This window comes from Denticeps clupeoides, chromosome 3, assembly GCF_900700375.1.
Source record: "Denticeps clupeoides chromosome 3, fDenClu1.1, whole genome shotgun sequence".
In the NCBI taxonomy this organism is placed as follows: Eukaryota; Metazoa; Chordata; class Actinopteri; order Clupeiformes; family Denticipitidae; genus Denticeps; species Denticeps clupeoides.
The window spans coordinates 3,047,608-3,074,027 of record NC_041709.1 but is presented as its reverse complement, the minus strand read 5'-3'; the positions used below and the strand labels follow the sequence as shown (position 1 = coordinate 3,074,027).

Sequence of the window (26,420 nt, the reverse complement as noted above, 5' to 3'; positions counted from 1 at the left end):
ACCGGAATTCTCTTTATATTATAAGAGATTATTCCGATTTTTACACTTTTAGGCAGGGTCATCACAACGCCATCAGACAACATAATGTACAAGTGCAACAATTTGTCCATGCATTGTTCTCCCCTAAACCGGCTTTGAAGAAAAAAAATTAAATAAATAAAAGTTCATGTTGGCCGATGACACTTTGTTTGGATTTATTTGAACCACAGCAGAATTCACGCCAGTCCTGTTGGTTTAATCCCTATCTCCAAGCGATGCCAGCTGAAATGCTGTCAAAACTGTCAACAACTCGGGGTGAAATCGCCAGCCTCTGGCAACCCCCGGGTGCGGTACGCCCACTCACTCTTCCGGTCACACGGGCGACAGGGCTTCTCGCTTCCAGAGACACGGCCGGCGAGGGGCGAGCGCTGATGACGTCACGACAGGGAGGGGCTGCGCCATTTTGAATGTGGACGGCAATGTGGGAGGACAGACCCGGGAGGGTGGCGTAAATGAGTTGGAGAGCCAGCCACGGAGGGGAGAGAGAGTGAGAGACAGGCCAGGAATCAGCCCCCGACGCCTCGGCGCAATCGACTGCAGCCAGACACGCCGCGCCAGACCCCGACCCGGCAAAGCCTTCTAGACCGGGTTCGAACGCAGGTCCCCAGATCCCGGTCTCGCCATGGCAGGTAACGGAAAGCTCGGGCGTAGCGTGGCCGGGCCGATGCGTCCGTTTTCGCCGCGTTTGAAGTTCAGCCTCGCCTCCCGCGGAGCGTCAGTTGCGGATGCGCCTTTGCCGGCTTTGCACCTTGAATGGGCGCGCTTGTTCTCCTCCAAGCAAGTGGCCGCCCGGCGGGGGCCGTTTCTGGGCTTTTTTTTATTTATTATCTCGTCGCCCCGACCGGCCCCCGCAGTCAGGTGTCCTGTATAGCAACATTCAGAAAGTGGCTAGCTGCCTAGCCGTCCCTGGCCGCGCGATTCACAGCCCCAGCAGGCTGCTTTCTTATGCACCTGCTGCGAGAGAAATGTTAAAAATACGCTGTTTTTTTTTTTTGTTTTTTTTTAAACGCACACCCTTTTTTGCAATGAACAGTGTCCAGACTTGGAGCAATAAAGTTAATAGCCAGTTAAGAACCTCTTATCCGGGAACCTGGTGTTGTGCCGAAATATCCCTCCCGGCCGGAAGCATGCGTTGACATTATTATTATTAATATTAATAATTATTATTATTTTTAAAAGCCTTTTTAGGTTTGCGGTGGCAGAAATGGCTTTGTAAGGCTTCTGTCGAAAACGATGCTTTGACGTGTGTTTGTGAGGAGGCGTGTTAAATATTTCAGCAGCACCGCGAGGGGTGGCCTGCCGATATGCCCCCCCCCGTCCAACTCGAGCCGCAAAGGGCGCATGCTCATAAAAATACAAATTTACGAGCACGTCCTGCCTGCAGTCGACAGCGCACCAGCCGCAAATCATCCGGGATGGATTGGGAGTATTTCGGCCGGGTTACAGTTTCGTCGTGGGGTGAGATTTGACCCCCCGCTTCCCCTTCCGATCGACACTTTTTGTGCACCGCCGCGTATCCGCGGAATAACACTGCAGGAGGACCGCAAACGGAGCGGACGGGAGGTGCAGCGGTGAACGGAGATGTGATGGCTGCTTATGTCCTATGGCGTTAGGAATCAGACGGTCCCCTCCCGTCGTTCGTGTGGCTTGGAGGCCAGCAAGCCTCGCCAAATTACCCATGACCGACCGCTCTGCTGTGGCTGAATAGAGTTGTTTTGCGTACGTTGTTGAGGAAAGGTACTCTTCATCTTTTCGCTATATGTTAACGCAAAGATATTCGAGCATCTGGCCGGTCAGAGTCGTTTTTATTGTTAGCCCACACACAAGGAATTTGGTGCCGGCTGATTAGTTGGCCTAAAACTTCAAATGATGATTATTTGACATTTATTACGAGTTCTGCTTGCCTGTCTTGGGTCCTGTGGTGGTTAGAAATGGTGATGGGTGTAAAGCGTGCTTTGGTCATTCTGCTTCGCCATTCAGAGAGCTGCAGCACAGACGGTCAGATCTGGTATTTGTCCCCTTATGTCGTCATAAGACGAGAATTTTCCCAGAGAATTTTCCAACTTCACCCCTGAAAAAGCAATGGCTTCCAAGCGTGCGAAGTATTGCACTTGCTCGCTGATAGAACTCTGAAGAACTAGTGGGTTGTTTTTCACAATTTCCTGTCGGCGCCACACATTGTGCTTGGTGAATGGTGTTGATGGCGTAATTTCTGCGAATGCCCGCTCAGCGTCTGTAGGCCGCTCTCCTCCTCATCATCATTTAAAGCTACATACTCCGAAACGGCGCATCCTGGGGAAATCTCATTGTGTGACTGTGGCTAAAAGTAGCTGGTGGTTCTGCACCACGGCTGGATTTTCAAAAGAGACTTCAGATACAGTATTATAAATGCCGTAAATGTATTAGGGAACCACTAAGACCACTAAGTCAGGGGGCCTTTAACAATTGTTCATTGGCCTCAGAATTGTTTTGGTTGCTTATGTCTGCATCACCATCACATCATTGCTGTTTGTGAAGACAAGTCTTGCTTGGCCTAGTGGGTAAGGAACCGGCCCCGTAAGCAAAAGGTTGCTGGTTCGAATCGTGATCCACCAGGGGCCACTCCCCAGGCACCTGTCATGCTCACCAAGGGTGATGGTTAAAAGGAGAGGACCCAGTTTGTTGTGGCACCGTGTGCTGTGCTGCAGTGTTTCACAATGACAATCACTTCACTTTCAAAAAGCAACACAATTTGAAGTCTAGTGCAGCAGTTATTGATCGTTCAAAATAAAATTGGATATTATCACATGGTCATTGGAATGCTTTTTAATATTAAAAATATCAGTGAAATAAATCTCTGGACATGCTTTATTTTGGGTCAAAGTTTGACACACCCTTTGGTGGGGCGGAGCGGGAAAGGACACTAAGGCCAAGAGTGACTTTTTTTTTTTTTTTACTTTGTGGTTTCAGGAACCGGAGCCGGCGGCAATGACGTGCAGTGGTGCTTCTCACAAGTGAAGGGAGCCATCGATGACGACGTAGCCGAAGGTAAGTACAATATCATAAAATGAAACATTGAAGAAGTGAGACATGCATGTTTGTAAAATGTTTCATGCTATGTTTCAATAGAGGTGGGCGGTTCTAGGTATTGCAGCAGTTTAGAGCTATTTGTCACTGCATGTACACATTAGGTTTGCCCAGTGTGTTTAAAATGTTAAAGTGCATAGCCTTAGGCCGGTTATGTTCAAATTTTAGTGCAGTATAGGCAGTGCTGGTCACAACATGGCTAGTTTTAATGTCATTTTAATCACCAGGAGTCTCTGGCTCCTGAAGTGAACATTAAGTTGCACTACTTTTCCTTGCATTTTTGTCTGTATTCTGGTCTTGTCTTTGTCACATTTAATGTCCTTCAGGTAGGGCTGTGTTCTCGGAACGGCTGGTTTGTGCTGCTTTGCATTACTGTGGACTACCGTACGATACAATAGCAGTTTCTGTCTCTGCTTTTAGGGAAGCACTCAGAGCAATGGGGTAGTGCTGACATTTGGGCACACTGTGGGTTCTGGCCTTCCCTCCCCTGATGTGGTCATGTGACTGACTACCTGCTCAGCAGTGTGCTGGGAGGGTGTTTTTTGTGCTTAAATTATAGATTTAAGTGCTTTTGGTCCTTTCTGAACCAGACAACGATGCCTTCAGAATTTATCGACTTAAAAAAAAAAAAAAATCTTAGTTAAGATAAACATCTACACGTCTAAAGACATAACCTTGTGTGTGTGGGTATCAGTTTTATTTTCCATTTTATTTTCATTGGTGCAGTGGCTATATAGCAATGAAAGCTTGACCTTGCATGTATATCAAGCAGAATGTTCTTGGCTTGTACTCTAAGAAAATCAAGATTTTTTTTTTTTTTTTTTTCTCTCTTCTTCCCTTTTTCTTGCAATTCACATACCTCAACCCACAAGCGTGGGTGATTGTTTGGGGGGCACACACCCACATAAAGCTTGTTTTTGTGTGGTGGAATGTGACTGGGCGCTATAGAAAAGGGGAGTGGGGATAAGATTAAAGTTTATTCCCACACTGACATTGAAGTGATGAGTCACATGAGTCCTCCATTTCCCTAACACATACCTCCATCCCCCCCCATCTTGTGTAATGATTTTTAATGTCCTCGAACCCTTCATGCATTTTCCCGTCGCAGGAGCACCAGACCTTTGGCAGTAATGGCTGCTTTAGTTCTTCCGCACCCTGCCCTTGTTCCCATACAAACCAGCCCCCCTATCTCTGGCCCCGGGGAGGTCAGAGCTGCACAATAGCCCCCTGGAGCAGCCTTTTTTCTGCATTGTCTTTCTGCTTCAACGGCCAACAAAGAGTTAAGTGTGACTGTGTATGTGAGCGCGCTTTTCTCTTTAGCAGTAATATCTAGGCTGCTGTTACGAGACTTCTGTGGCCTGCAGAAACTGGGTTACATCACTCTGTCTGTGCAGGATGTGAGCTGGTTCTCAGCATCTGTGAAGGCCACACGTTGAAATACAGCTTGCACACGAAAGACGTGGAAATGGTTAAATAAAGAGAGAGAGAATCTAACCAAAATTAGGGATTGATTGATTGATCATTTGCCACTGTGCGGATAATCATCACAAATTTCTACATGTTTCCGTGAAAGATGATCACATGACACACAGAGAATAGAAAGTAGAATAGAAATGAAGGTGGGAATGGCACCTTTTTACTTGCAACCATTCTTATTGCTGAAGGTGGTTTTAATTTTTTAAGCCTTTCAACATATGGCTCCTTACATACATACAAAATAAACATATAAAGTGGAAAAGTATGAAAGAATCTATAAAGAATCATACATGAATCTATAAAGAAGTATCACTTAACCCTGTAAGACTACGTGAGAAACGTTTTTATACGTTTTCAACTACAACATTTAAAACTAGCGCAGGTCTATAGTATTCCATCACCTCCACCACAGCGTGTCTTTGCCCTAACCTGAAGGGAACTCATTCTGGCTGAAACAAGAGATTTTTGGTGGAGTTAACAAACCCATTTTCTGCTTACTGAATACCGAGAACGTGGCTGCTCTGGCCTAACCGCTCATCTACCAGGGCCAAAATGATCATTTTTTTGATTACTATTGCAATCACGATTATTCAATATTTTAATTAACACATTTTATTGCACTATTTTAAACAAGCAATAAGTGAACCAAGTGGAATAAAATAATAAGTAAAAAGCACTATTTAAACGCATCTGAGTTTACCTGGACATTCAGAGGCATGGCACAATGGAGGTTACTGGAAATAAGTTTATTAACACAGGTAGATTACTAGTACAGTTACATGTTAATATTGTATGTAAAAATTATACCCATAATAAAAGAAAAGAGAACGGCACATGAGGTCTAGCATTGTCTTGTGTGAGATTCAAGAGAGATTTCTTGTACTGACAACAGTATACACAGTATAACGTGTATTGAAAGACTATTTTATGCAGAACCCCCCATTGTGCAATCATAAAAGAAAGGAAAATATATAGCATATGGTCTCACAAGGGGTCTGAGGATCTCATCTCGGTACCTAATGGCAATCCGGCTACCTCTGGCGAACACAGGGAGGGCTGTGCATCTGCATCCCGATGCATCGATTATAGGATATATTCAACACCCCTAGCAACAGGTTAAACAGATGAAAGACTGGGTGGGAGCTGTCCTGATGTTTTTGGTTCTGCTGAGGCATCGGGAGGGTAGATGTCCATCAATGAGGGGGGAGGGCGGGAACATTGCAGCCTTTAGTACTTTCTGAAGCCCCTCCCTGTCTGCCATGGCGCAAACTGTAATACAGTAAGTCAGCAAGCTCGCAATGGAAGAGCGGTAGAAGGTCAGCAGCAGGTTGGATTCCAGGTTGTGCTTCCTGAGGACCCTGTTCATAGTCCTGTGAGGACTGCTGTGATGTATGTCCAAAAGATGTCAGGGGAGATATGGACCCCGAGATAATCGTAATCGCACTGGCCACTCTGCCCCACTGTTCAGAGAACATATGGTCATGAAAATCTTTTGTAAAACATCCTTGAGCTTCTTTTGGGGCAGTGGTGGCCTAGTGGCGAAGGAAACTAAGAAAAAGCCTAGGGTTAACACACCAGAAGACCCAGGTTCAAATCCCACTTACTACCATCATGTCCCTGAGCAAGACACTTAACCCTGAGTGTCTCCAGGGGGGACTGTCCCCTGTAAATAGTTATTGTAAGTCGCTCTGGATAAGGGAGTCTGATAAATGCTGTAAATGTAATGTAAATTAAATGGACCCAACATCAGAAGGTTGCCAGTTCGAATCCTGATCAACCAAGGTTCCGCTGTGGTGCCACTGAGCAAAGCGCACACTGCTCCCCGGGCACATATCATGGCTGCCCACTGCTCACTATGGTGATGGCTTAAAAACATAGGACACATTTCGTTGTGTGCACCGTGTGCTGTGCTGCAGTCCTTCACAATGACAATCACTTCACTTTTTGGGGCAGTGGTGGCGTAGCAGTTAAGGAAGTGAACCCGTTATCAGAAGGTGGCCGGTTCGAATCCCGATCAGCCAAGGTGCCACTGAGCAAAGCACCGTCCCCACACCCTTCTCCCTTTCATGACTGCCCACTGCTGAAAGCAGAGGACTCATTTCGTTATGTGCACTGTGTGCTGTGTTTCACAATGGCAATCAGTTCGCATGTTAGTCATGTAAAAGCATTCATGTACCAGTTCCACCAATTTCAATAAAAAATAGTTTTATCCAATTTGTTAACTGTCAAAGGTTTGAGGATCTGCTTTAATATATCAAGAGCTGAAACACCAAAAGCGGAGGATACAAAATCTGGCAGCTCCCTCTAGTGGTTCTTCCTTATGTGGCATACAATTCTAAGACCAAAATAAACAGTAGCAACTTTAGCCAGAAGATCATTGTGATAGTTTTTGTTTGTGTAATTTTAGTCAGTTGTGTCTCTAATGATAATGTGTTCTAGCATTACAAAATCATTTTGGTTGAAGGTGTTGCCAGTCGGTGTGGTTTGGATTTGCATGTGTGCTTTTGGACGGGGAAGGCTTCTGATGTCTTCCCTTGATACTGCTTATTTCTTGTCTTTGTCTTTTCAGTATAAGTACCTTAGTAACCAGTCCTGCCAGCCACCATTTCATAATTTTATTTCATAATTACGATTCTATGTCTGTTCTTTTTCACCCCATTTGCTACTTGCACTGTTCAGCATCAAGTGTAAATTCACCTGCTTTAATGGTACACTTTATCACAAGCCACATAACACTGCACACCTGTTTTACATACACTTGCCTAGTTTACTCTTGTTACACAATTATTTAAATTTTTAGATGTGTATAACTCTTTTTCATATATATGTACATATATAATGTCTTTTCCCAAGATAGTCTGTATTGTGAGGTCGGGATGGCACATACATCATGTATGTGATCTTTCTTACTTCTCTCCTTGACCTGAAAGTTGGTGAGGTTGCTGATGATTGTTTCTGTTTATGCTAATATGTCACTGAATTGAATTGCTGGTTTGTTTGCATTGACAGCTGACATTATCTCTACTGTGGAGTTCAACCATTCCGGGGAGCTGCTGGCTACAGGGGACAAGGGCGGTCGCGTTGTCATCTTTCAGCAGGAGACTGAGGTACAGGAAATGCTTACCCTAAAACTATACACAAAATCAGTTTGCATGTTCTATGACCTTATTTACTGCATTTCTGTCACATATATTTAATGCTTTCTGTAATATTGATTTTTTTTTTTTTCCCGGTTCAGTTTTATTTTTGGTGCAGGGGAAACTGGAAATTAATGGGAATTCATTGCTGTTCTATTATGAGATGTATTTGCTTTAGTTTCCTACACACCTTGCTTCGTTTTTATGGCAGTGATTTGAATCACAAAATCAATATGACGTCTAGTCATTTTTTTTTTTTATGGAGCAAATCACCCATGATACCTCAGTTCTTCACAGAAATTAGTATTTAGCCCAATTTATGATTTTTAAATTGAGGATATGCGCTTTCATATTTTCTATATTATATTTCTTCTCCTTATCCATAGAACAAGTGTCAGCCACTGAGCCGTAGTGAGTACAATGTCTACAGCACTTTCCAGAGCCACGAGCCTGAGTTTGACTACCTGAAAAGCCTGGAGATCGAGGAGAAGATCAACAAGATCCGCTGGCTGCCACAGAAGAATGCCGCGCAGTTCCTGCTGTCCACTAACGGTCAGCATGTCATGCTTGGCCACGTTTCTGTGTTTAAATCACGACTCATTATAAGGGATGTAACGATCAGCTCTGGGATGTGTGTGTCTTCCCGGTCAGCTTTTGTCTAGCATGGAGCGTTACTTGCATGGCCCTGGTACTAACAAGTTTCCTCGCGTTCTAATTTGCCACCGCTGCCGCCTCCATGTCTCCCGTCAGCTCTGTTCTGCCTGTGGATGGGCAGCACAGTTTGGCTGAGCCAGCGCAGAGATCTGGAGAGCACTGGGCAGACGGTGAAATCAGCCAGATATGAGTCAAGCCCGTCATCTTGCTGCCCCGTCACTCGCTTCTAATAATACAGACTTATGCAACCAGTGTGTATTTTTAATGTGTTTGAGCAGTGGGCTATCCACTTCTTGGGATTATGGTTTTAATATCTTTAGATTCTCTCTGGTCTGTTATTTTTGTTCCTGAAAATTGAAATAATTCCCTAGATCACATTGCATTCTGGGAAAGCACAAACCGTTCATACGACGCCACAGGCAAGTGATCAAACGGTGAAGTCCCGTAATGCATGTATTCGTACAGGGTGTGTTAAATCACAAGCATGGGTGGTGGGTGTTGCACGTTTTCCACTGTGGAGTTGCCCGTTGACGCCACATTAGAGGTGGGTGCAAACCTGCACCGTGATTGTGAGTGAAGCAAAGAAAGTTGTGCTGCTGCAAAGTTTCAGCCCAAACTAGGTGACAGTTCACAGCCTGTGCAGTTATATGTTTTGTATGGATTCAGATTTGTGTTTACTTTGACCTTTTTATTTTAATGCCTTAGATAAAACTATAAAGTTGTGGAAAATCAGTGAACGGGATAAGCGACCAGAAGGCTATAACCTCAAAGAAGAAGATGGACGCTACAGAGACTCCACCACAATCACAACCCTGCGGGTATTTACACACTCACTCTCTCTTTCTCTCTCTCTCTCTGCCTTACATATACAAATAGGACAGTAGTCTGCAGTGAATCCCCCAACAGCAGTTTTCATGTACTCTGTTCTTTCATCAACTAGTTAGCTTATGTGCACAAGCTTGTAGAGATGTATCCTGAGTTAGCCCTGTCTCATGTCCTGGTATTAATAGAGGGAATTCTTCTCATAAATTCATGAATTTATACATCTGAAAAAGGTATTTGAAATGTGCGCTTACTTCAGTCATTTCAATGCATTAAAATATTGATTTCATTGGCTTACATTAATAAGTTTAATTTTAATAGTGAACGTGGAATTCCTTCCTTCTCATGCACTCTTAAACCTGATCTTGACTATTAATTGGATTTGAGTGAGGACAACAATTTAATAGTTATACAAACTCAGAATACTACCTTTCCAGTTTTAACAGTGAGTCCACCCCTCCTCAGGTAAGAACCCCATGTGGGGGGTGATCTGTTTCATCCCCATCTTGATATTAACTAGGGGTGGGTGATCTATTGAAATGTAGGGCTGATATATAAAAAAAAATTGGATTGGCAGGAGACAGTCATTGAGTGTTGGTGACCCCACGGTGATGTTGGGAATACAGGTAGAAGAGAGGCAGCTGCAGCGATGCTGCAGTGTGGACGAATGCAGCCAAATGGGTGGAGCATGGGCAGAGGATTCAGAAATCCGTACCGAGAATCAGTCAGTCCAAGGGGGCGTGCAGCACAGTAAACAAAATTCAGGCAGTAAAAGGCAGTTCTGTCCTATCGAATATACTTGATGTATCTCTGCTTGTTCCAAGTGCAATGTCGTAAATGACTCCTTGTGTTATTTTTCAGCGACAGCATGTCATTTGCTTCCGAGGTTTGCTTCTCTGCCCCGTAAAAGCTCGTTGTCCTGCCCATCCAGAAAACTCTCCTTGCACATGTATATTTCGTACTGGAAGATCATCAGAGAGAAGTGAAAGCCCATGTGATGTCTAGTTGGAGGCAAATTCATTGTTTTGGTGTCATTGTCAGCTATTTTAGTGAACTGATTATCTGGGTTATGAAGTCAGGCTTTTATTTTGAAGGGTTGTAAACAGGATGGAGGTTTTGGATGGAAAGGAAGCACAATTTTACCTGTGTGCAGAAGAGGTTAATTAAGTTGACTTCAGACCTCATTTCTCACAGCTCCCTCTTATTTAATTTCAGTGAGCAATTCAGTATAAATGCGTCTATGACCGGCGGTTACATCTTTCATATGCAAAAAAAAATTGTCTAATTTAGCATTTAGTTTGTTGTGATTGTTTATTTGTTGAGGAAATTTCAAGATATTGAGATTAAATATTTTGCACTATTGCCTAGCCCTAATATTAACTCCAGAACCCATATGAGCAAGATTTTACCACCATCTGACCAATGTGGACTTCACTTTCATCTTCCTGAAAAATAAGGTTTTGTTACTATTCTGATAAATAAGTGATTGATATTCATCAACTATATTTGAGTCTAGGTACACATGTGATTGTACTATTTGCTTGATCACATTTCTTGAGGGTATTTGTAGAATGAATAATTGGGATAATTAAAAATGCATATAAATTTGTCTTTGCTAAGTAATCTGTGCATTTCACGCACACAATGCAGTTAACTGACTTGCCTAACATTTGAACTCCACCGATCAGCGTATTACTCAGTTTGTCCATTTTTTTGTGATCAAGCAAAATCTGTAAAAAAAAAAAAAAAACATTTATCCTGTTACAAATCCTTTTGCAAAAATGATCGAAAAATCCTTCATGTAAAGTCACTGTTTTAAAACACCTGCTGGTGGCAGTATTTCCCCAAATTTGATGTGCATATTGCAACGCTCCACAATCTGGCATTTTGATTTCAGAAATGACCCCAAAAAATAGTGAAATCCTGGAGGGACTGATTACTGTAAATGTAAGAACGGTCAGCAGGTCTGCCTGATGCTTCCTCTTTCTCCTCACTTTATTCCAGCCCTCTCTCCTGCAGCGTGCACTTGTGATTCATGGAAATGTTTGTGGACTCTGGATAGATATAGCACCACATTCAAACTTTGGGCTGTTACAACCCATTGATCTTGACTGAGTCATCATTATAAGAAGTAATGAATGCAGTGTGTTAAAATATGTGCATCTTGACCACATGCTCGTTTTTTGACACTAATGCCAACAGTGTACCAGACGTGAATACATCATGGATGTCTGAAACTATATCACAATAAGGGCTGAAACTAAAGACTCTTTGGATAGTTGAGTAGTTTGATTGTAAATTGCATAATTTAAGAATAGCTTCTATTTAGCTACCATCTTTTACATTAAGCATGAGGTGATTTAATGTTATTTTAATGTATCAAATAACAAAGACAGATATATTTATTCATTGTAATGTGCATTTATCACCTCAATCAGTATCTGTGTGTGTTTGTGTGTGTGTGTGTGTGTGTGTAATATAGATGGTTATCACACACACAATCTACACTAGTGAGAGAACAGGCTTTTAAATTGCTTTATTTTTGTATTCCTAGCCTTTCAGCATTGTAAATGCTTTTATTTTAAGTGAAGTATAATATAGGTACGGTTCACATGTTCTGCTGGACCACAGTTGTGGAGAAGTGGCTCAGATGTGTAAGCTGGTCTGCCATTTTTTCTCTCAATGAAACGTACAGCTCCCAATCGCGCTTTCTCAGCAAGAGAAATTGCAAGCAGGCAGTTGAAAGTTTAGATTTTTTTTTTTTTTTTTTTAATCCAGGCTTTTTTAAATCCAGAATCAGAATTGAAAATAGCACATCCCATACCTCTACCACACAGCAGGAAACGATGGGGAAAAATAAACACCCAACTCAAATTGTATGAATAAATCGCACGCAAGGAAAAAATATGTTCATGATTCATGTGCACACTCTGTATGGTCCGATACCCTGATGCTTGCTCACGGTATATGAGCAATTTGACCACATCAGACATCAAATAACGTAGAAGAAGAAACCGCATCAGTATTCATGCCCATAAAATGTGCCATTTTGTGCCAAAAATCCAAAAGGACAATGGGCAATTTCTTAAAAATTCATTTGACCACTGCAACAACTCAGACAATTCTAAATACCCGGACAGACACAATTTCAAGGTCTCAAAAAGAACATGTCCAGGAATAATCTCTTCTGGTACAAATCATATATTCGCCAGGAGAGTTTTCTGGATGGGTAGTGGAGATTAGCCATTTGCAAAGTACTTGCTGTCTGTCTTACAATAAAGGTATTTACTACATTGCACATGGAACAAATTGCCATACATCCACACCGGCCCGTAAACTCTTCATTTTGTGTCAATTTACACCCCAAATGGAAAATGCCACACTCATGGCCGATTGCTTATGTTTTTTCCTGCAGGTGCCAGTGTTCAGGCCCATGGACCTAATGGTGGAGGCCAGCCCAAGAAGGATCTTCGCCAATGCGCACACTTACCACATCAATTCCATCTCAGTAAACAGTGACAATGAGACCTACCTGTCCGCAGATGACCTGCGCATCAACCTCTGGCACTTAGAGATCACAGACCGCAGCTTCAGTATCCTCAGATGACAGAGATGTTGTGTTTTGGGATAAAACCTGACCCTGACACTTTCTTATTTTGCCATTGAACGGTTTGTAGTGCTGGGTTCTGGCCCACCAATACATTATTATGCAAAACCCTTTTCTTTTAATTAAATCTGTCCAAAATAATGTCTCTTCAGAATCTGTATTAGAATACAGTATACATGGGTCCAGAGTATCGCTTCACTAAAATTCAAATCACTAGTGGTGAGAGTTGTCCATGAGCTTTTTGCACTTTTAATTTCTATATATTTATCAATTACTGCAGCCATTGTATCTGTACAGGAACAACAATAGAAAACATTTGTATGCCTTGACTGGCATCCCCGCCAGACATTGTGGATATTAAGCCAGCCAACATGGAGGACCTGACCGAGGTGATCACCGCAGCAGAGTTCCACCCACACCAGTGCAACACGTTTGTCTACAGCAGCAGCAAGGGCACAATTCGTCTGTGTGACATGCGAGCGTCAGCTCTCTGTGACAGACACTCCAAACGTGAGTATCCTCATGGGCCTGAGACTACACTGCAGTAGCATGGAGGACTGCAGTCAAACTTACAAATACACACTTTGTCAGGAGTCTGACAGTGGGTCAGTGTTTTTTTTTTTTTTTTGTGCACTCTTAATACAGCAGTCTGAATGGGCAGAGGTGTAATCAGAAGGTTGCCGGTTCAAATCCCGATCCGTCCCCACACACTACTCCATGGGCACTTGTCATGGCTGCCCAATGCTCACTAAGGGTGATAGGTTAAATGCAGAGGACATTTCACTGTTGGACATTATGCACCGTGTGCTGTGCTGCTGTGTATCAAAATGACAATCACTTCACTTTATTATTATTATTATTATTATATAGTTGTGTGAAACAAGTGGTTCTTCTCATTTTAGGTTTATGAAAAGTTCGAAATTCTCAGCTCATATCATGTGTTAGAGCTGACTGAGTGATCTGACTGAGTGATCTGAATGATGTGCATCTGCAGCTGCTTGTTGATCGAAAAGTTTCATCTCAGCATACAATAAGCTAGTGACGAGCCAGATCCGTGTGTGTGTGTTGCCACTTCTGCTATTCCGCTGGGGACAGGAAGAGGCTGAACAGGCTGATCCGGAGGGCGAGCCCTATTTCTAGGATGCCCTCTGGACCCAGTGGAGGTGGTGAGTGACAGGAGAATGGTGGCTAAGCTGTCATCCGTGTTGGACAACATCTCCCACCCCATGCAGGAAACTCTGACAACACTGAGCAGCTCCTTCAGTGGCAGGCTACTGCACCCACGATGTGGGAAGGAGAGGTTCAGAAGTTCTTTTCTTCCAACCGCTGTCAGACTCTATAACAAAGACCTCACAGCTGACCACACATACACAAACACACACACTTTAGTACGTTTTGTTAAATTGTAAATTGTTTAAATTGTAAATTTGTACATATATACGGATACATATTTATCTTATTTTTTGTGCTGCCATTACCTCTGTGCTGCTATTACCTGTTTTTTTGCTGCTATTACCTTCTGCTTCTATCCACTTTCTGCCGTGACAAGTGCAATTTCCCACTTGTGGGACTAATAAAGGTTGATCTTATCTTATAAAACGAACATGATTGAGGATTGAGTCTAAAGGATTCTGATTTGCTCTGAGCATGTTGATGGTGACCCATTAATCAAGTCCATCATCACATAAACAGGGTACTGCATGTAATATTTAGAGACAAATGGTTTGATGTGTCTTCCAGTTGGCTGAGGAAATAATTAGTGTTTTGTTTTTTTAAATATGCCATCAAATACATTATGAATGTATTGTGGGTTACATAACATGTACAATGTGATAAGTATCAGTCTGACCTAGGGGTGTTGGAAAATATTGATACAGCAATATATCGCAATTACGATATTATTATGATATCGTGACGTCAAATATATTTTTGCATTAAAATTTCTTCTGTAATAAAGTCAGTGGAGATGAGAATCAGTGTGCTACCTACAACCTCCACACGTGTAGATGGCACTGTACAGTTGGGTACTTTGGGTTAGTGCTTGCCATTTCAGGCAGAGTGAAATTATAAAACATGACAGACCAATCACAGCATCTTTTTTTCCATTTTTAGATAACTGTAGAATATTGCAACATAACCGTATCTTGATATGTATCGTATCGTAATGCACACCCCTAACTTATCACACCTTTTCTTCCTTTTACTTGCAGTGTTTGAAGAACCAGAAGACCCCAGCAACAGATCTTTCTTCTCTGAAATCATCTCATCCATCTCAGACGTCAAGTTCAGCCACAGTGGGCGCTACATGATGACCCGGGACTACCTGTCGGTCAAGATATGGGACCTGAACATGGAAAACCGACCTGTGGAAACATACCAGGTGAGAAGGGGAGCACATGCGAGGTTAACGCTGAATATAGGATTTTCTAGAACGCCTGGCCCTGTATTTCAAGATCAGAGTGATGTTTCGGATGAGCACCACAAGGAGGTGCTCTACACATAAATCTTTCTTCCAGTCAAAACTGCAAGTTAAGATGTGTGCTTTTTTTCCCAGGCTAATTTTTAGTTTTATCCACCCAACAGGTTCACGAGTACCTCAGGAGTAAACTCTGTTCGCTCTATGAGAATGACTGCATCTTTGATAAGTTTGAGTGCTGCTGGAATGGGAATGACAGGTGAGCCTTACGTTTTGTAGGGGAAAACATATATGTTATGTTGACCACATTATACTTTTATTATTTTTCTTATAGCACATGCAAAAGATCCTTGGTTCAAATGTTAGATTTAGATATTGAATATTAGACAAACCACCAGATGGTTAGTGATATTTAGAAATTTGGTGTGACGCACATGGTTCCTAGTGTAGCGGTTTAAAATGATCTAAACACTGCTGATCTAAACAGTCTACATTTTAAATCTTCTCAAATTTTGGCAGTTGAGTTTGTGGCCACCCTGCAATGGGGTGTGGGATCTTTATCAAGAGCAGCGTCTGTTATCACTGTGTGGCAGTGTTAGTTTTCAGGGTTTTAGACCAGTGGAATTCTACAGCAGAAGGTCACGTCTGTACGTTCGGTTTGTTGATAGATCACGTTCATGTGGAACCTGGTTGTTTCATTGCTTTTGTAATCTAAACGTAGGTGTGCCCAAGCAGACGGAATTGTCACTTTTTTCCTAGCTTCTATGTTTGGTCTGGCCATTAATATTTAAATAGAAATTTAAATGGGCTGATTTAATTCAATATTTCCTGTTGAATGTAGTAGTTCATCAGGCATTTGTAAAAGGCTTCATGACTGATATCCGGTCGCCATCATCATCATCATTAACTTTGCCTCTCTTTCGCTTCTCCAGCGTGGTGATGACCGGCTCCTATAACAACTTCTTCCGCATGCTGGACCGCAGCCAGCGGCGGGATGTGACGCTGGAGGCGTCGCGCGAGAGCAGCAAGCCCCGGCAGGTGCTGAAGCCGCGGCGAGTGTGCGCCGGCGGCAAGCGCAAGAAGGACGAGATCAGCGTCGACAGCCTGGACTTCAACAAGAAGATCCTGCACACAGCCTGGCACCCCCAGGAGAACATCATCGCCGTGGCCACCACCAACAACCTCTACATCTTCCAGGAGAAAGTGAACTAGTGACATTCGTTCATTGTCATTGTGGGAAAACACCAACTCGTCATGGTGAGGAGGGAGATGAACTAGTGAAAAATTAAGATAAGAAGTCTTGACCGCCGCCGCCACCACCATTGCATACCAACCCTGACATGAACCAGGCCGGGGCGACGTTGTCATCTTTTTTTTTCCCGCCAGTTTGCGCTGGGTGGGCCAATTTAAGCCTGACTCTGGGCTCTGTGGCACCATAACCCGCGCCTTGCTCTGGCGCACTGATCCAGAGCTGTGCCAACCTTCGTTTGCACCCGCCACCCCATTCCCATGCCCACCGGCCTATGCCCAGCAGGGCACGAGGTTCTAATGTCTGTCAGATATCAGCCTCCTTGTTTTGTTTATTTAAAATATCAATGTAGTTCCAAAAAAGGAGAAATTCTGAACTGCTGCAGATGAATCCTCTTGTTCCTTTAAATCAGTTTCCATCATTTGAGTGCCATTGTCATTTTTCTTTAAAAAAAAAAAAAAAAGACAAAGAAACTGCCAATTTGTTTAGTGTTTTTCTTTGAAATGTTTTGCAAGGACTTTTGAATGTTTTGATTGTTTCGTTTTTTTTTTTTTTTTTTTTTTATATATAGTTGTCTCCCCTCTCATAGCCCCCACCCTAGTGTTGCCTTGTCATGCACTGCTTTTTCTTCCAGAGCTGCTGTCCTTGTTACTGGTCCTCTGGATGCAAAGATGCACAAGCACACATGCATCTACGCTTTTGGGCACGCCGAGTTGAACCTCTCTGTCTGGAATGTTGGGTCGGGTCCGACCCGGTGCCAGAGCTGCTGATTTCGACACACTGGAGTGTGCTCGGTCTGGGATCCAAGACGTCTTTACTGTGTGTGACTTACTGTACACCACCACCTCATTTGTTTTCTCTTTCGTTTTTTCTCTAGTGGCAGAGAAAATGCAAGTCAGGAAAGCACATAGAAGAAAATTATGATGATAATGATGATGATGAACAGTATTTATAAAAGGAACAAACATTAAAATGACGTTGTCTCCTTGTTTTTCTTGCTCAAAGTTTATATCGTCTTTTACTTGCTAAAAAAAAGTTCCATTGTGTTACAAGTGCAAACCTATGAATGATTAACGTAAAGATTTTTTTTTTTTACGTTAAATGGGTCGGAAAAACAACGTTCACGCGTGTATACTCAATAAACGCATATCATATTTATAACTTGTTACAGTTGACCACAGCGGTTGCCTAATCCGTGGTGTGCCAGGGTGGCTCGGATGACGTCACTGAGCGCCACGGGAAAGTTGCGTTGCGTTGCGTTGCGTTGCGTTCCGCCGAGCCCTCCGTGGCGGGGTGGCCGCTCGTCGCTACGTGATTGCTCGCACGTTCCCGTGTGTGTGTGTGTGTGTGTGTGTGTGTGTGTGTGTGGGAAGGGGTTCCGCTGCGTGTCGCGCAGACAGTCTTATGCAAGCTCCGCTGCCCACAGGCGCGATGTCCGAGCCTGCTGCCTCAGCAACTAGGAACGGAGACTCCGGACTGAACGGTGTGTACCGTCTTCGTGTTTGGTTCTGTGTGGTTGTCGTGTAGGCGTGCTTGTCCTGCGTGCTTTTCGTTACTTTGACGTGTGCGTGTGAGGTTTAAAAGTGCCTCTAATCGGACAGCGGTGCGAGCTACATTTCTCGACAGACATGGAGAACAGGCGTGGGGGTGGAGCTTAGATGAGCGTTATATTTTTCTGACTGATGGCTGTCTTGGCCAATGAGCGTCTCCAAAACTGCCGCGTGACGTTGATTGATGCGACTTCAGCCAATGGGGAGATGGAATAATGGGCGGGACACGATTCATGTCAACAAGACGATGGGACTCAACTCGAATATGGATTTTGGGCAGATGTTTACAACTTAACATCGTTTTTTTTAATGAGCCGACACGAAAAAGTAATCTAGGACGACAGCGAGCACGGTAACGTCCAGGGAACGCGGAGTTTGTGTGAGTTTTGGAAGCTTTGTTGAATCGCTGGACTTTCGTCTCAGACAGGATTTCAGCCACTTCGTTGTTGTTATTTCGTTGTCTTATGTTTTTTTTTATTTTTCAAATTTAACAAAAGGCATCGTTAGTGCCGCGTAATTGCTGGTCGGACAATGGATTTACTTCCATTGCAGATGTGCGACGGAGGCAGATTCGTCGAGTCCTCGAAACGAAACAAAACTGCGAATCTTATCGCGATGTTTTGTCGGGAATCCTTTGTCCGGGCAACTAGGCGATAAAATACATCAGATGCGTTTAAACGTGTTTATGACGCGACAAAAGACGGGTAAGATGTTTGGACGCGATATCAGGCTGTTAACGCTGCTACCAAACCCCACGACTGAGGCGCCTAAATCCTTATCATACGGCAGAATGGGAACCAGTTGGTCTATAACAGCAACGCAGACATATATAACCTAGTAGCCTAGTTGGTAACACGCTCGCCTAGGAACCAGAAGACCCAGGTTCAAATCCTGCTTACTTCCATCGTGTCCCTGAGCAAGACACTTAAACCCTGAGTGTCTCCAGGGGGAAGACTGTCCCTGTAACTACTGATTGTAAGTCGCTCTGGATGAGGACGTCTGATAAATGCTGTAAATGTAAAATTCTCCTTGCCCCTGAGTTCTCAGCGCTCCCGTAAGGGCCAAACGTTGTACCTCAGCCTGCGGCGTGCGCTGACAAGTCAGGGAAATGGGTCTACTGTGAAACCGCGACAGACGTTTATACCCGCAAGTCTAACCCTGTGAGGACATCATTTCACGTTAGAATTGTGTGTGTGCGTGTGTGTGTGTGTGTGTGTGCGTGCGTGTGCGTGTGTGTGTGCACGCGCGTGTGTTCCATGCATCCCGGACATGCTGGGAAGAGAACGTAACTCATCCCAGCAGCCTGACCCCAGGGCTTCGGGGCAGTTCTGTGTGCGGCTCTATTTCTGGCATTCGCCGAAGCAAGGCCGACATTTTGGATGTGTGGAAAGAGGAGAAAGTTTTTCAGGAAACGGGAACGGGAGGGGTGAGAGCCGAGAGCTGTTTAGTCATGGTTGTCCTGTTTTCAGGCGTGACAGCACTTTCTTTCGTGTGTGTGTGTGTGTGTGTGTGTGTTTAACTGAATGTTTACTTACTAACTAATAAGCCAGTTCTCTGTACGTTGCTTGCAAACCACTCTTCCTGTCTTAAGCAACGGCCGTGTAATGCCATTAAACCAAGCCCAAGCGGCTTTTAGTTATTATTATTACCACCTGGGGTCACAGCTAATGGCCCCATGAACCAAAACCCGGCAGAAGGTTCAGGTGATGTGTCGTCATGGCAACATTGTTTGTCTCGGCCAGGGGCAGACAAAGAAGGACAGGTTGGATGTTGGTCATTCCGGTCACTGCTGGCGGGCGCTGTATGTGTGCTGAGTGCGAGTAGACGTCCAAATTAAGGCTGCGGGTCACGTGACCAGCCTTGTTTACTCATTGAGAGGAAGTCATGTGTCCTGGCTCTGGACCCTCTTTGTCTTCCTCTTTGCTCCCCGGTAATGGGGACGCGCCGTGATGATTTAGTGCATCGTCATCATTAAGTCTGTAGAATTGTAAAGTTATGTTTCACGTTCACACCGGGCGGTGGTGAAAGTCCCTTCTGCTGATCTGGATGGGAGCAGGGAATGACCTGGCAGCGGCGGCGTGTAGCTAATTGGCTCGGCTCCCTCCCGGAGTGCGTCCCTGCTGTTGCTCACGTACCTCGCGGATGGCTGGGGTTGGGCACAGGTCGTATATCAGCGGGAGAGAGAGAGAGAGGGGGGGGAGGCATTTACTGCCCTTTCAGCATGCAGTAAATAGAGATAGAGTCAGACCACCGGCTCCACAGACCACTGGTCACGTCGCTTTTCCTTTCCACTCCAAAGCGGAGGCCATTTAACCTGTATGGCCCTTGTCTCGTTTTAGCCCAACTTTCCATGCATTGCCGTCGGATGATGTCATGGGCAGAATAAAATGGTAGCTGTGTCGGGACCGTTCTCCCTCACACTGCCCTCGTCTCAGTCACACATCACGTGAAAATGATTTATTATTTCTAACGAAGCCTGATGGGCCGATGCTTGTTATCAGTAGGAAGACATTCAAACAAGTTAGGGTTCAAGTGGAGTTGGTGCATGTATTGGATGGCAGGGATGGGCTGTTATGTTTAACTCTTCATGTTTGTTCCATTCTGAAATGCATATCCGAGCTAGAACATTCATGGTAAGGGGACCGTTTTAGATGCTTAGCATCATCATGTTATATCATCGTATGTTTTTTTTTTTTTTGGAGAGATTGTTGACAACAGCGAACCTCTCTTAACCTCTCGCAGGGTCTTGGGTGGAATTAGAGATGAACAGAACTGCCGGCGAGGCGTCCCAGCATGCGTCCCCCTCTGTGACCGGACTGCTGCCCCTTCCACAGGTGGAGGAAGAAGATGACGGCATGGCAGGCGGGCTGGAGCACGTACCCTCGTCCTCCTCCATCCACAATGGAGACATGGAGAAGATCCTGCTGGACGCGCAGCACGAGTCCAGCCGCAGCAATTCCTCTTGTGACAGGTGGGAGTCATTCGGGAAGAATTGACGTGATGGACGGTTGAAGTGCAGAATGTATGTTCTTCTCAGTCGGATTCTATTGCTTTCTGTTGGTGCGAGCTGACTTTCTTATGTTTGGAGGATTAACAAACCCAGTTGCAGACCTAAATTGGTACCATATCTCAGGGACTTAAAACTAGCTCGCATGCCTTAAAATGGGTGATCAGCAACATGAAGCTCGATAACCTTTCATCAGATTAGCAGCATAAGGCCACAACCATGTAGTATGCAGCACATTTTTTCTTGTTTTTGTACAGCATGTATTTGAACATGTTCAAAAATGAATAGAATTTATTCATAAATTAGTCTTTATCATACCATGAATTATGTCTATATCTGTCCACTACATAATATCTTGGCACAATATGTCAGTATTGGGGTTGGGTAGGGGTGCTGTTGCAGGACTATCATATTGCGCTGGACAACCATGTTTAATAAAGTGATTCTGCAACTGGGTTCTAACACTGGCTGTTTTTTTGTAAGTCTACTTAAAGCAGCTTATCATCTCGCTTCTCAGACTCAGCCGCCAGTGAGTCGGCTTCCTGTATGTGTTTATTGAAAGTCGAACCCACGCGGAGATAAAAGCAAGGGATGGGAACATGCTGGGAATCACTTTTCGGCACTTTACTCATCGTCTTGTGTCAGATCAAATATTCCTACCAGAACACATGACCACATGCTGAATTTATGTCTATGGCAATGAGCAGACGCCCTTATCCAGAGTGACTTGCTATCAGTAGTTACAGGGACAGTCCCCCCTGGAGACGCTCAGTCTCTCAGAGACACTCAAGTGTCTTGTCCAGTGACACAATGGTAGTAAGTGGGGTTTGTACCTGTGACTTTGTGGTTGAGTGTTTAACCCACTAGGCTATTACCACCCTAATTGTGGTGCTGTGCTGCATTTTTGCTGTAATACAAAAAAAAGTATTATATATTTTGTGTCCTCAGCCCTCCACGACCCCACAGTCCACAAGATGAAGGACAGATCGTCTTTGATGCTGACGCTAGGAGAGACAGCCAGGTACACACCCCTGTTACCACACCCCTGGTGTGGGTGCTAAAGTTTACTTATTTATGGCCAATTTTAGGTCACTGATGTAGTATAACCATCTCATGGTGTGTTTTATCTTTTAGGTTTTTACTTCTTTGTTTGATGGCTGTCCGGAATAGCTTAGTTTCATTTGCCTTTTGATGTATGATATAATAAAGGCATGCAGATTTTTTTTAAAAACTCCTTTGTGCGTAAATATGCCGTAATTTGTTTGAAAGGAACATTTACTGGTCCTTTTTTATTTTATAATGTACACATCGGTTTGTGAACAGGCTGTGCTGCAGGTTGTAAAGCTACCATATAACTGTGAATAGCACTATAAACTCAAGGCCGTGTGTGTGGGATGGAGTACTTTCTTGTTTCGAGAGCAGCCGTGCTGTTTCACAGCGCTATGTGGAGTTTGTGGGACAGTGATTATTTAGGCTTAGGTTTATGGAAAATCGCTTTTGCAGCAAATTTTTAAATGGTGACCAAAACATTCTGTTAGATTGGAGGTAGTTGCGTGTAAATGGACGTGTGTTGTGATTTTGGATGTTTTTTGCTGCAGTCGGAGGTTGAAATCCTGGAGAAGGAGCGAGATGAGGACATCCTGATGAAGGACTCGGACTGGGTGATAGACTGGTCCAGTCGACCAGAAAACGTTCCCCCCAAGTACATAAGCAAGCATTGTTTTTGTTGTTGTTTTTTTTTTACATAAATCACCATTCTTAAAATTAATCGTTCCTTTTATTTATTGGGTCTGTTTTTTATTATGAGACTGACAATTACTAAGATATTCAGAAAGTGCAAGTAGTTGAGTTAATGACACTTTTTTTTTTTTTTTTTTTCTGTAACAAGAGAGTTTCATTTCCGTCACCCACGGCGTTCGGTGACCCTCAGCATGAGGAAGACTGGCGTGATGAAAAAGGGTGGGATCTTCTCCGCAGAATTCCTCAAAGTGTTCATCCCCTCACTGCTGCTCTCACACATACTTGCCCTGGGCCTTGGGTGAGAACTCATGACGCACAAAGCACAGCAGACATAACCTGACACACTTGCAGTTACAGCAGAAAGGAGAAGCATGCACACATGCATTTTGTATAGTCTGTCCTAATTCCTTTCCTAGCCTGAAGGGATTAGCATATAGTATTCCATTCAGGTCAATGAAAGGTGTAGAAAAAAAAAATCATAATAATTCATAGTATAATGCGCTTAAACCAGGCTTAGCATGTATTTTTTGAGGAGTTGTCCTGATTTGGGTCTGCCATGTAAACCTAAAAAACACAACAAAAAAAAAAGTGCATATTAGCATTGTCACCATGTTTTAAGCAGTACTTAATATTTCTTACTTTGCAAATACTCACATAGACTAGACTAAAAGACTAACTAGAATCATTTAGTATCAAACTGTATTTTGGTTAATATTCATAAAATGCTCTGTATTTTTGCCTATGCATTAAGTGTGCTGCTACTGCTGCTGTACATGTTTGTGCCTAAAGGAATCATGAGAAGGAATCTGTAAAGTATTTTCCATTGTACCCTACGCTAAAGGAGATAGGAAGGGAAGCATTGAAACACCTTGCCTAATCACACTGAGACTTTCAATTCTTATCAAAGATACTTCTGGTTCATTTACCTCAGTAAGGAATCTTAATAAGCAAAAAAATATGTCATGGTAGGCCTAAAGCGTGTGCATTTGCATGGTTTGCTCTGCCACTCTGTGGTCTTCTGGTTCTAACCAACAAGCCAATGTGTACATAGGACACGGTAATGAGCTTTGACGCAACTGATCAGAAATTGGAAAACTCACAGCCTTGTTGACATTGGTGCCTATGAAATATTAGTTCTACACAGATTAAAGTTAATGTACAAAACCATGTAAATGTGTACTGGACCAGATTATTAGTGCCTCTCCTCTCTTATAATCTTTTTAAATGCTAAAATTCAATGATGGATAATATGTTTCTATGACTGTTCATATAATCGGAATGTCACAAAGGCAGCAAACTCACAGGTCTCCATTTCCACACCCAACATCTGCCAGCTTGATGTTTTTGTTAGACTATCCCTGAAGAAGACTCCTGTTTTTTAAATGCTTAAATTGTAATTGTTATATTTTAATCATGTGAATCATGACCGCTCACATTTCTCATTGTCTCTTTTTCTCTTCCTATTTCATTTAAAGAGTGTACATTGGAAAGAGGCTGATCACACCTCCCACCAGCTCCTTCTGAACGCAAATCTCAAGTGCCTGGGGCTTGGCCCAGATGGATGTCGGGGGGGGGGCATCACAGTGTGTTCAAAGAATGCCTCCTCCCCCACCCTTCTTCTCTTCATCACACAACATCTCATCCCCCTTCCCAGATGTCCATCCATCTCCTCTGGCAACTTTCGCTGACCAGAGAGGTGTTTCGTCTGCAGAGGGGATCCGCCCCATTCCTCTGCTCGGCCTTTTTCCCCGAAGCGCCTTGCTGTCCCAAACTCCTCCGTAATTTTTTATTGCATACTCCTTCCCATTTGCCCCGAACGGATCCAGAAAGGAATGACGGCCATTAATTGGATGGAGGGACCCTCTCCCTCTCCCAGCTCTGGACCCTGACAGCTGTACTCATAACCAGCCCACAAAAGTATAAAACAAACCAGTCAGCACGATTTTTTTTTTTTGAATTACCAAAGAGATCCGTTGTATTACAGATTAAACTATTGTGGGCTTTTTTGTAAGAGTAGTGGCCGATCAGCCGAGACAAGTCTTGCATGTCTTTTATGCCAAGGTAGATCACAATAACCCAATCCCCCCACCCATCTGCGCAGACGGGACCTGACACACACTCTTCTTGCACTAATTGCCATGTGGAGATGGGAGAGTCACTGAATAGGTGAAGATGGTTTTTCTTTTTCTGCTGTGAAATTAGTCTTTGTTTGTCTGTGTCATATTGTTTTCGAACCATATCAGGTTAGAAGTCAAGTCAAAGTGAAGTGATTGTCACATGTGATACACAACAGCACATGGTGAACACAGGGAAATGTGTCCTCTGCATTTAACCCGTCACCCTGAGTGAGCAGTGGGCAACCATGACAGGGGCCCGGGGAGCAGTGTGTGGGGACGGTGCATTGCTCAGTGGCACCTTGGCGGACCGGGATTTGAGATTGGCTCCTCCACAGTCCTGCAAGTGCTCACTAACTGGCTAGCGCCTCAGCCGTCATCGGCAGCCGAGAGTTGCATAACGATGAGGCTGTGAACACAAGGCCGATTCAGCTTCTCATGTTGGCTGTTGCCTTGGTGACGCTTCTCAAACAATCCTGAAAAATGGCTTTAGAGAGGGGACCCACTCCGGACCCTTTTCGTGCGAGCGCCTCAACAGTGCTCATATTCAGTCCGGTCTCAGTGAAGCACAACTAGAGCCTTTATCTACACTCCATCGCTGTCAACTTCGCATAATTAGTGACAATCTCCCCGTGTGACTTCTCTCTCTAAACTGCCAGGAAAGACTGAGATCTGATCTCATCATCCACGTGCCTCACCTTTCCATCCAGCCTTTTTTAACGTTTTCCTGCTGTTTCCCTGTCACTCAGTGCAAAAGAAATGTGCCACAAACTCCCTTCCACCCTTTCTGTTTCTAAATATAGAAATATTATTCACTTCTTTGGTCCTGTACGTTATGACGCTGCTTTTCCACACGGTGTAATTTGGCGGCATGCGACTCGGGAACGCACAGTGCAGGAGGGGCGGAATGGCTGAGGCGAAATGTGAAGAGGACTTTTATTTTTATTTAGTCGTCGTTCCATTTTTAGTTCTGAAGATATTGTAACTGCAACTGGAAGGATGTGAAAGGAGGAGGGGGGAGGACGAGGAGAAGACTGCTATGGTTACAGAATTTGTAACAGTAATTACTACCTTTTTATTTATGTTTTATTTTCTTGGCTGAATGCATTTTTTTTGTCAATAAAATAAACGAATTGCTCATAACGAGAATCATTTGTCTTGTTTGAAATTAAAAGTAATATAACACTTGCTACATTCATATCATGTGTTAAAAATATTCATTTATTTTAGTCTTAAGGGCAGTTGATCAACAATCAGCAAATGGCAGGGCCATATAAGGCTAGTATTCTATTAAGCACAGACGGTGTTAAATTCACCTTAGTTAGGCTGTCCTGTATACGGTACCGGGCCACTGTAGCACCAATATACCGCTATTACCACATATTTCAGTATCGGTCATACAAGAGACACGGAATCAAGCGCACAGACTACTGGCGGACCCCAGTGAAGAGACCAGCAGATAAATCCTGGTTCCTGACAACTGCTTAATGAGGACTTAGCATGAAATGAACCAGAGGGTCACCACCACCGTAACAACTACAGC

At 43.8% G+C, this 26,420-nt stretch overlaps 2 protein-coding genes across 7 annotated transcripts; both read left to right on the top strand.

The window, feature by feature from the left end:
- The first annotated feature begins 387 nt into the window (after positions 1-387).
- Positions 388-16,978, top strand: ppp2r2ab (protein phosphatase 2, regulatory subunit B, alpha b). 2 transcript variants are annotated; one of them, XM_028972573.1, is made up of 10 exons: positions 388-668; positions 2,989-3,066; positions 7,591-7,688; positions 8,105-8,270; positions 9,078-9,190; positions 12,610-12,787; positions 13,147-13,311; positions 15,012-15,181; positions 15,385-15,476; positions 16,150-16,978. In XM_028972573.1, the coding sequence occupies exons 1-10, from the start codon at positions 662-664 to the stop codon at positions 16,427-16,429; spliced, it is 1,347 nt and encodes a 448-aa protein (XP_028828406.1). In that variant the 5' UTR covers positions 388-661; the 3' UTR covers positions 16,430-16,978. The 2 variants fall into 2 exon arrangements, with proteins under 2 accessions (XP_028828406.1, XP_028828405.1); XM_028972572.1 differs by lacking the exon at positions 388-668 and adding an exon at positions 1,388-1,497.
- A 713-nt stretch (positions 16,979-17,691) lies between these two features.
- Positions 17,692-26,026, top strand: bnip3lb (BCL2 interacting protein 3 like b). 5 transcript variants are annotated; one of them, XM_028971262.1, is made up of 6 exons: positions 17,692-17,949; positions 20,759-20,987; positions 21,972-22,044; positions 22,622-22,725; positions 22,912-23,061; positions 24,239-26,026. In XM_028971262.1, the coding sequence occupies exons 1-6, from the start codon at positions 17,871-17,873 to the stop codon at positions 24,285-24,287; spliced, it is 684 nt and encodes a 227-aa protein (XP_028827095.1). In that variant the 5' UTR covers positions 17,692-17,870; the 3' UTR covers positions 24,288-26,026. The 5 variants fall into 5 exon arrangements, with proteins under 5 accessions (XP_028827095.1, XP_028827098.1, XP_028827096.1 ...); XM_028971265.1 differs by lacking the exon at positions 17,692-17,949 and adding an exon at positions 18,007-18,368; XM_028971263.1 differs by lacking the exon at positions 17,692-17,949 and adding an exon at positions 18,009-18,395.
- The last annotated feature ends 394 nt before the right edge of the window (positions 26,027-26,420 follow it).

Coding starts and splice junctions, on each gene's coding strand:
- ppp2r2ab (XM_028972572.1), top strand. CDS start 1,455: ATGGATTGGGAGTATTTCGGCCGGGTTACAGTTTCGTCGTGGG. Junction 7,689..8,104: donor TCTTTCAGCAGGAGACTGAG/GTACAGGAAATG, acceptor CCTTATCCATAG/AACAAGTGTCAGCCACTGAG. Junction 15,182..15,384: donor GACCTGTGGAAACATACCAG/GTGAGAAGGGGA, acceptor TCCACCCAACAG/GTTCACGAGTACCTCAGGAG.
- bnip3lb (XM_028971261.1), top strand. CDS start 19,286: ATGCTGGGAAGAGAACGTAACTCATCCCAGCAGCCTGACCCCAGGGCT. Junction 20,988..21,971: donor AGCAATTCCTCTTGTGACAG/GTGGGAGTCATT, acceptor TTGTGTCCTCAG/CCCTCCACGACCCCACAGTC. Junction 22,726..22,911: donor CCAGAAAACGTTCCCCCCAA/GTACATAAGCAA, acceptor TTCTGTAACAAG/AGAGTTTCATTTCCGTCACC.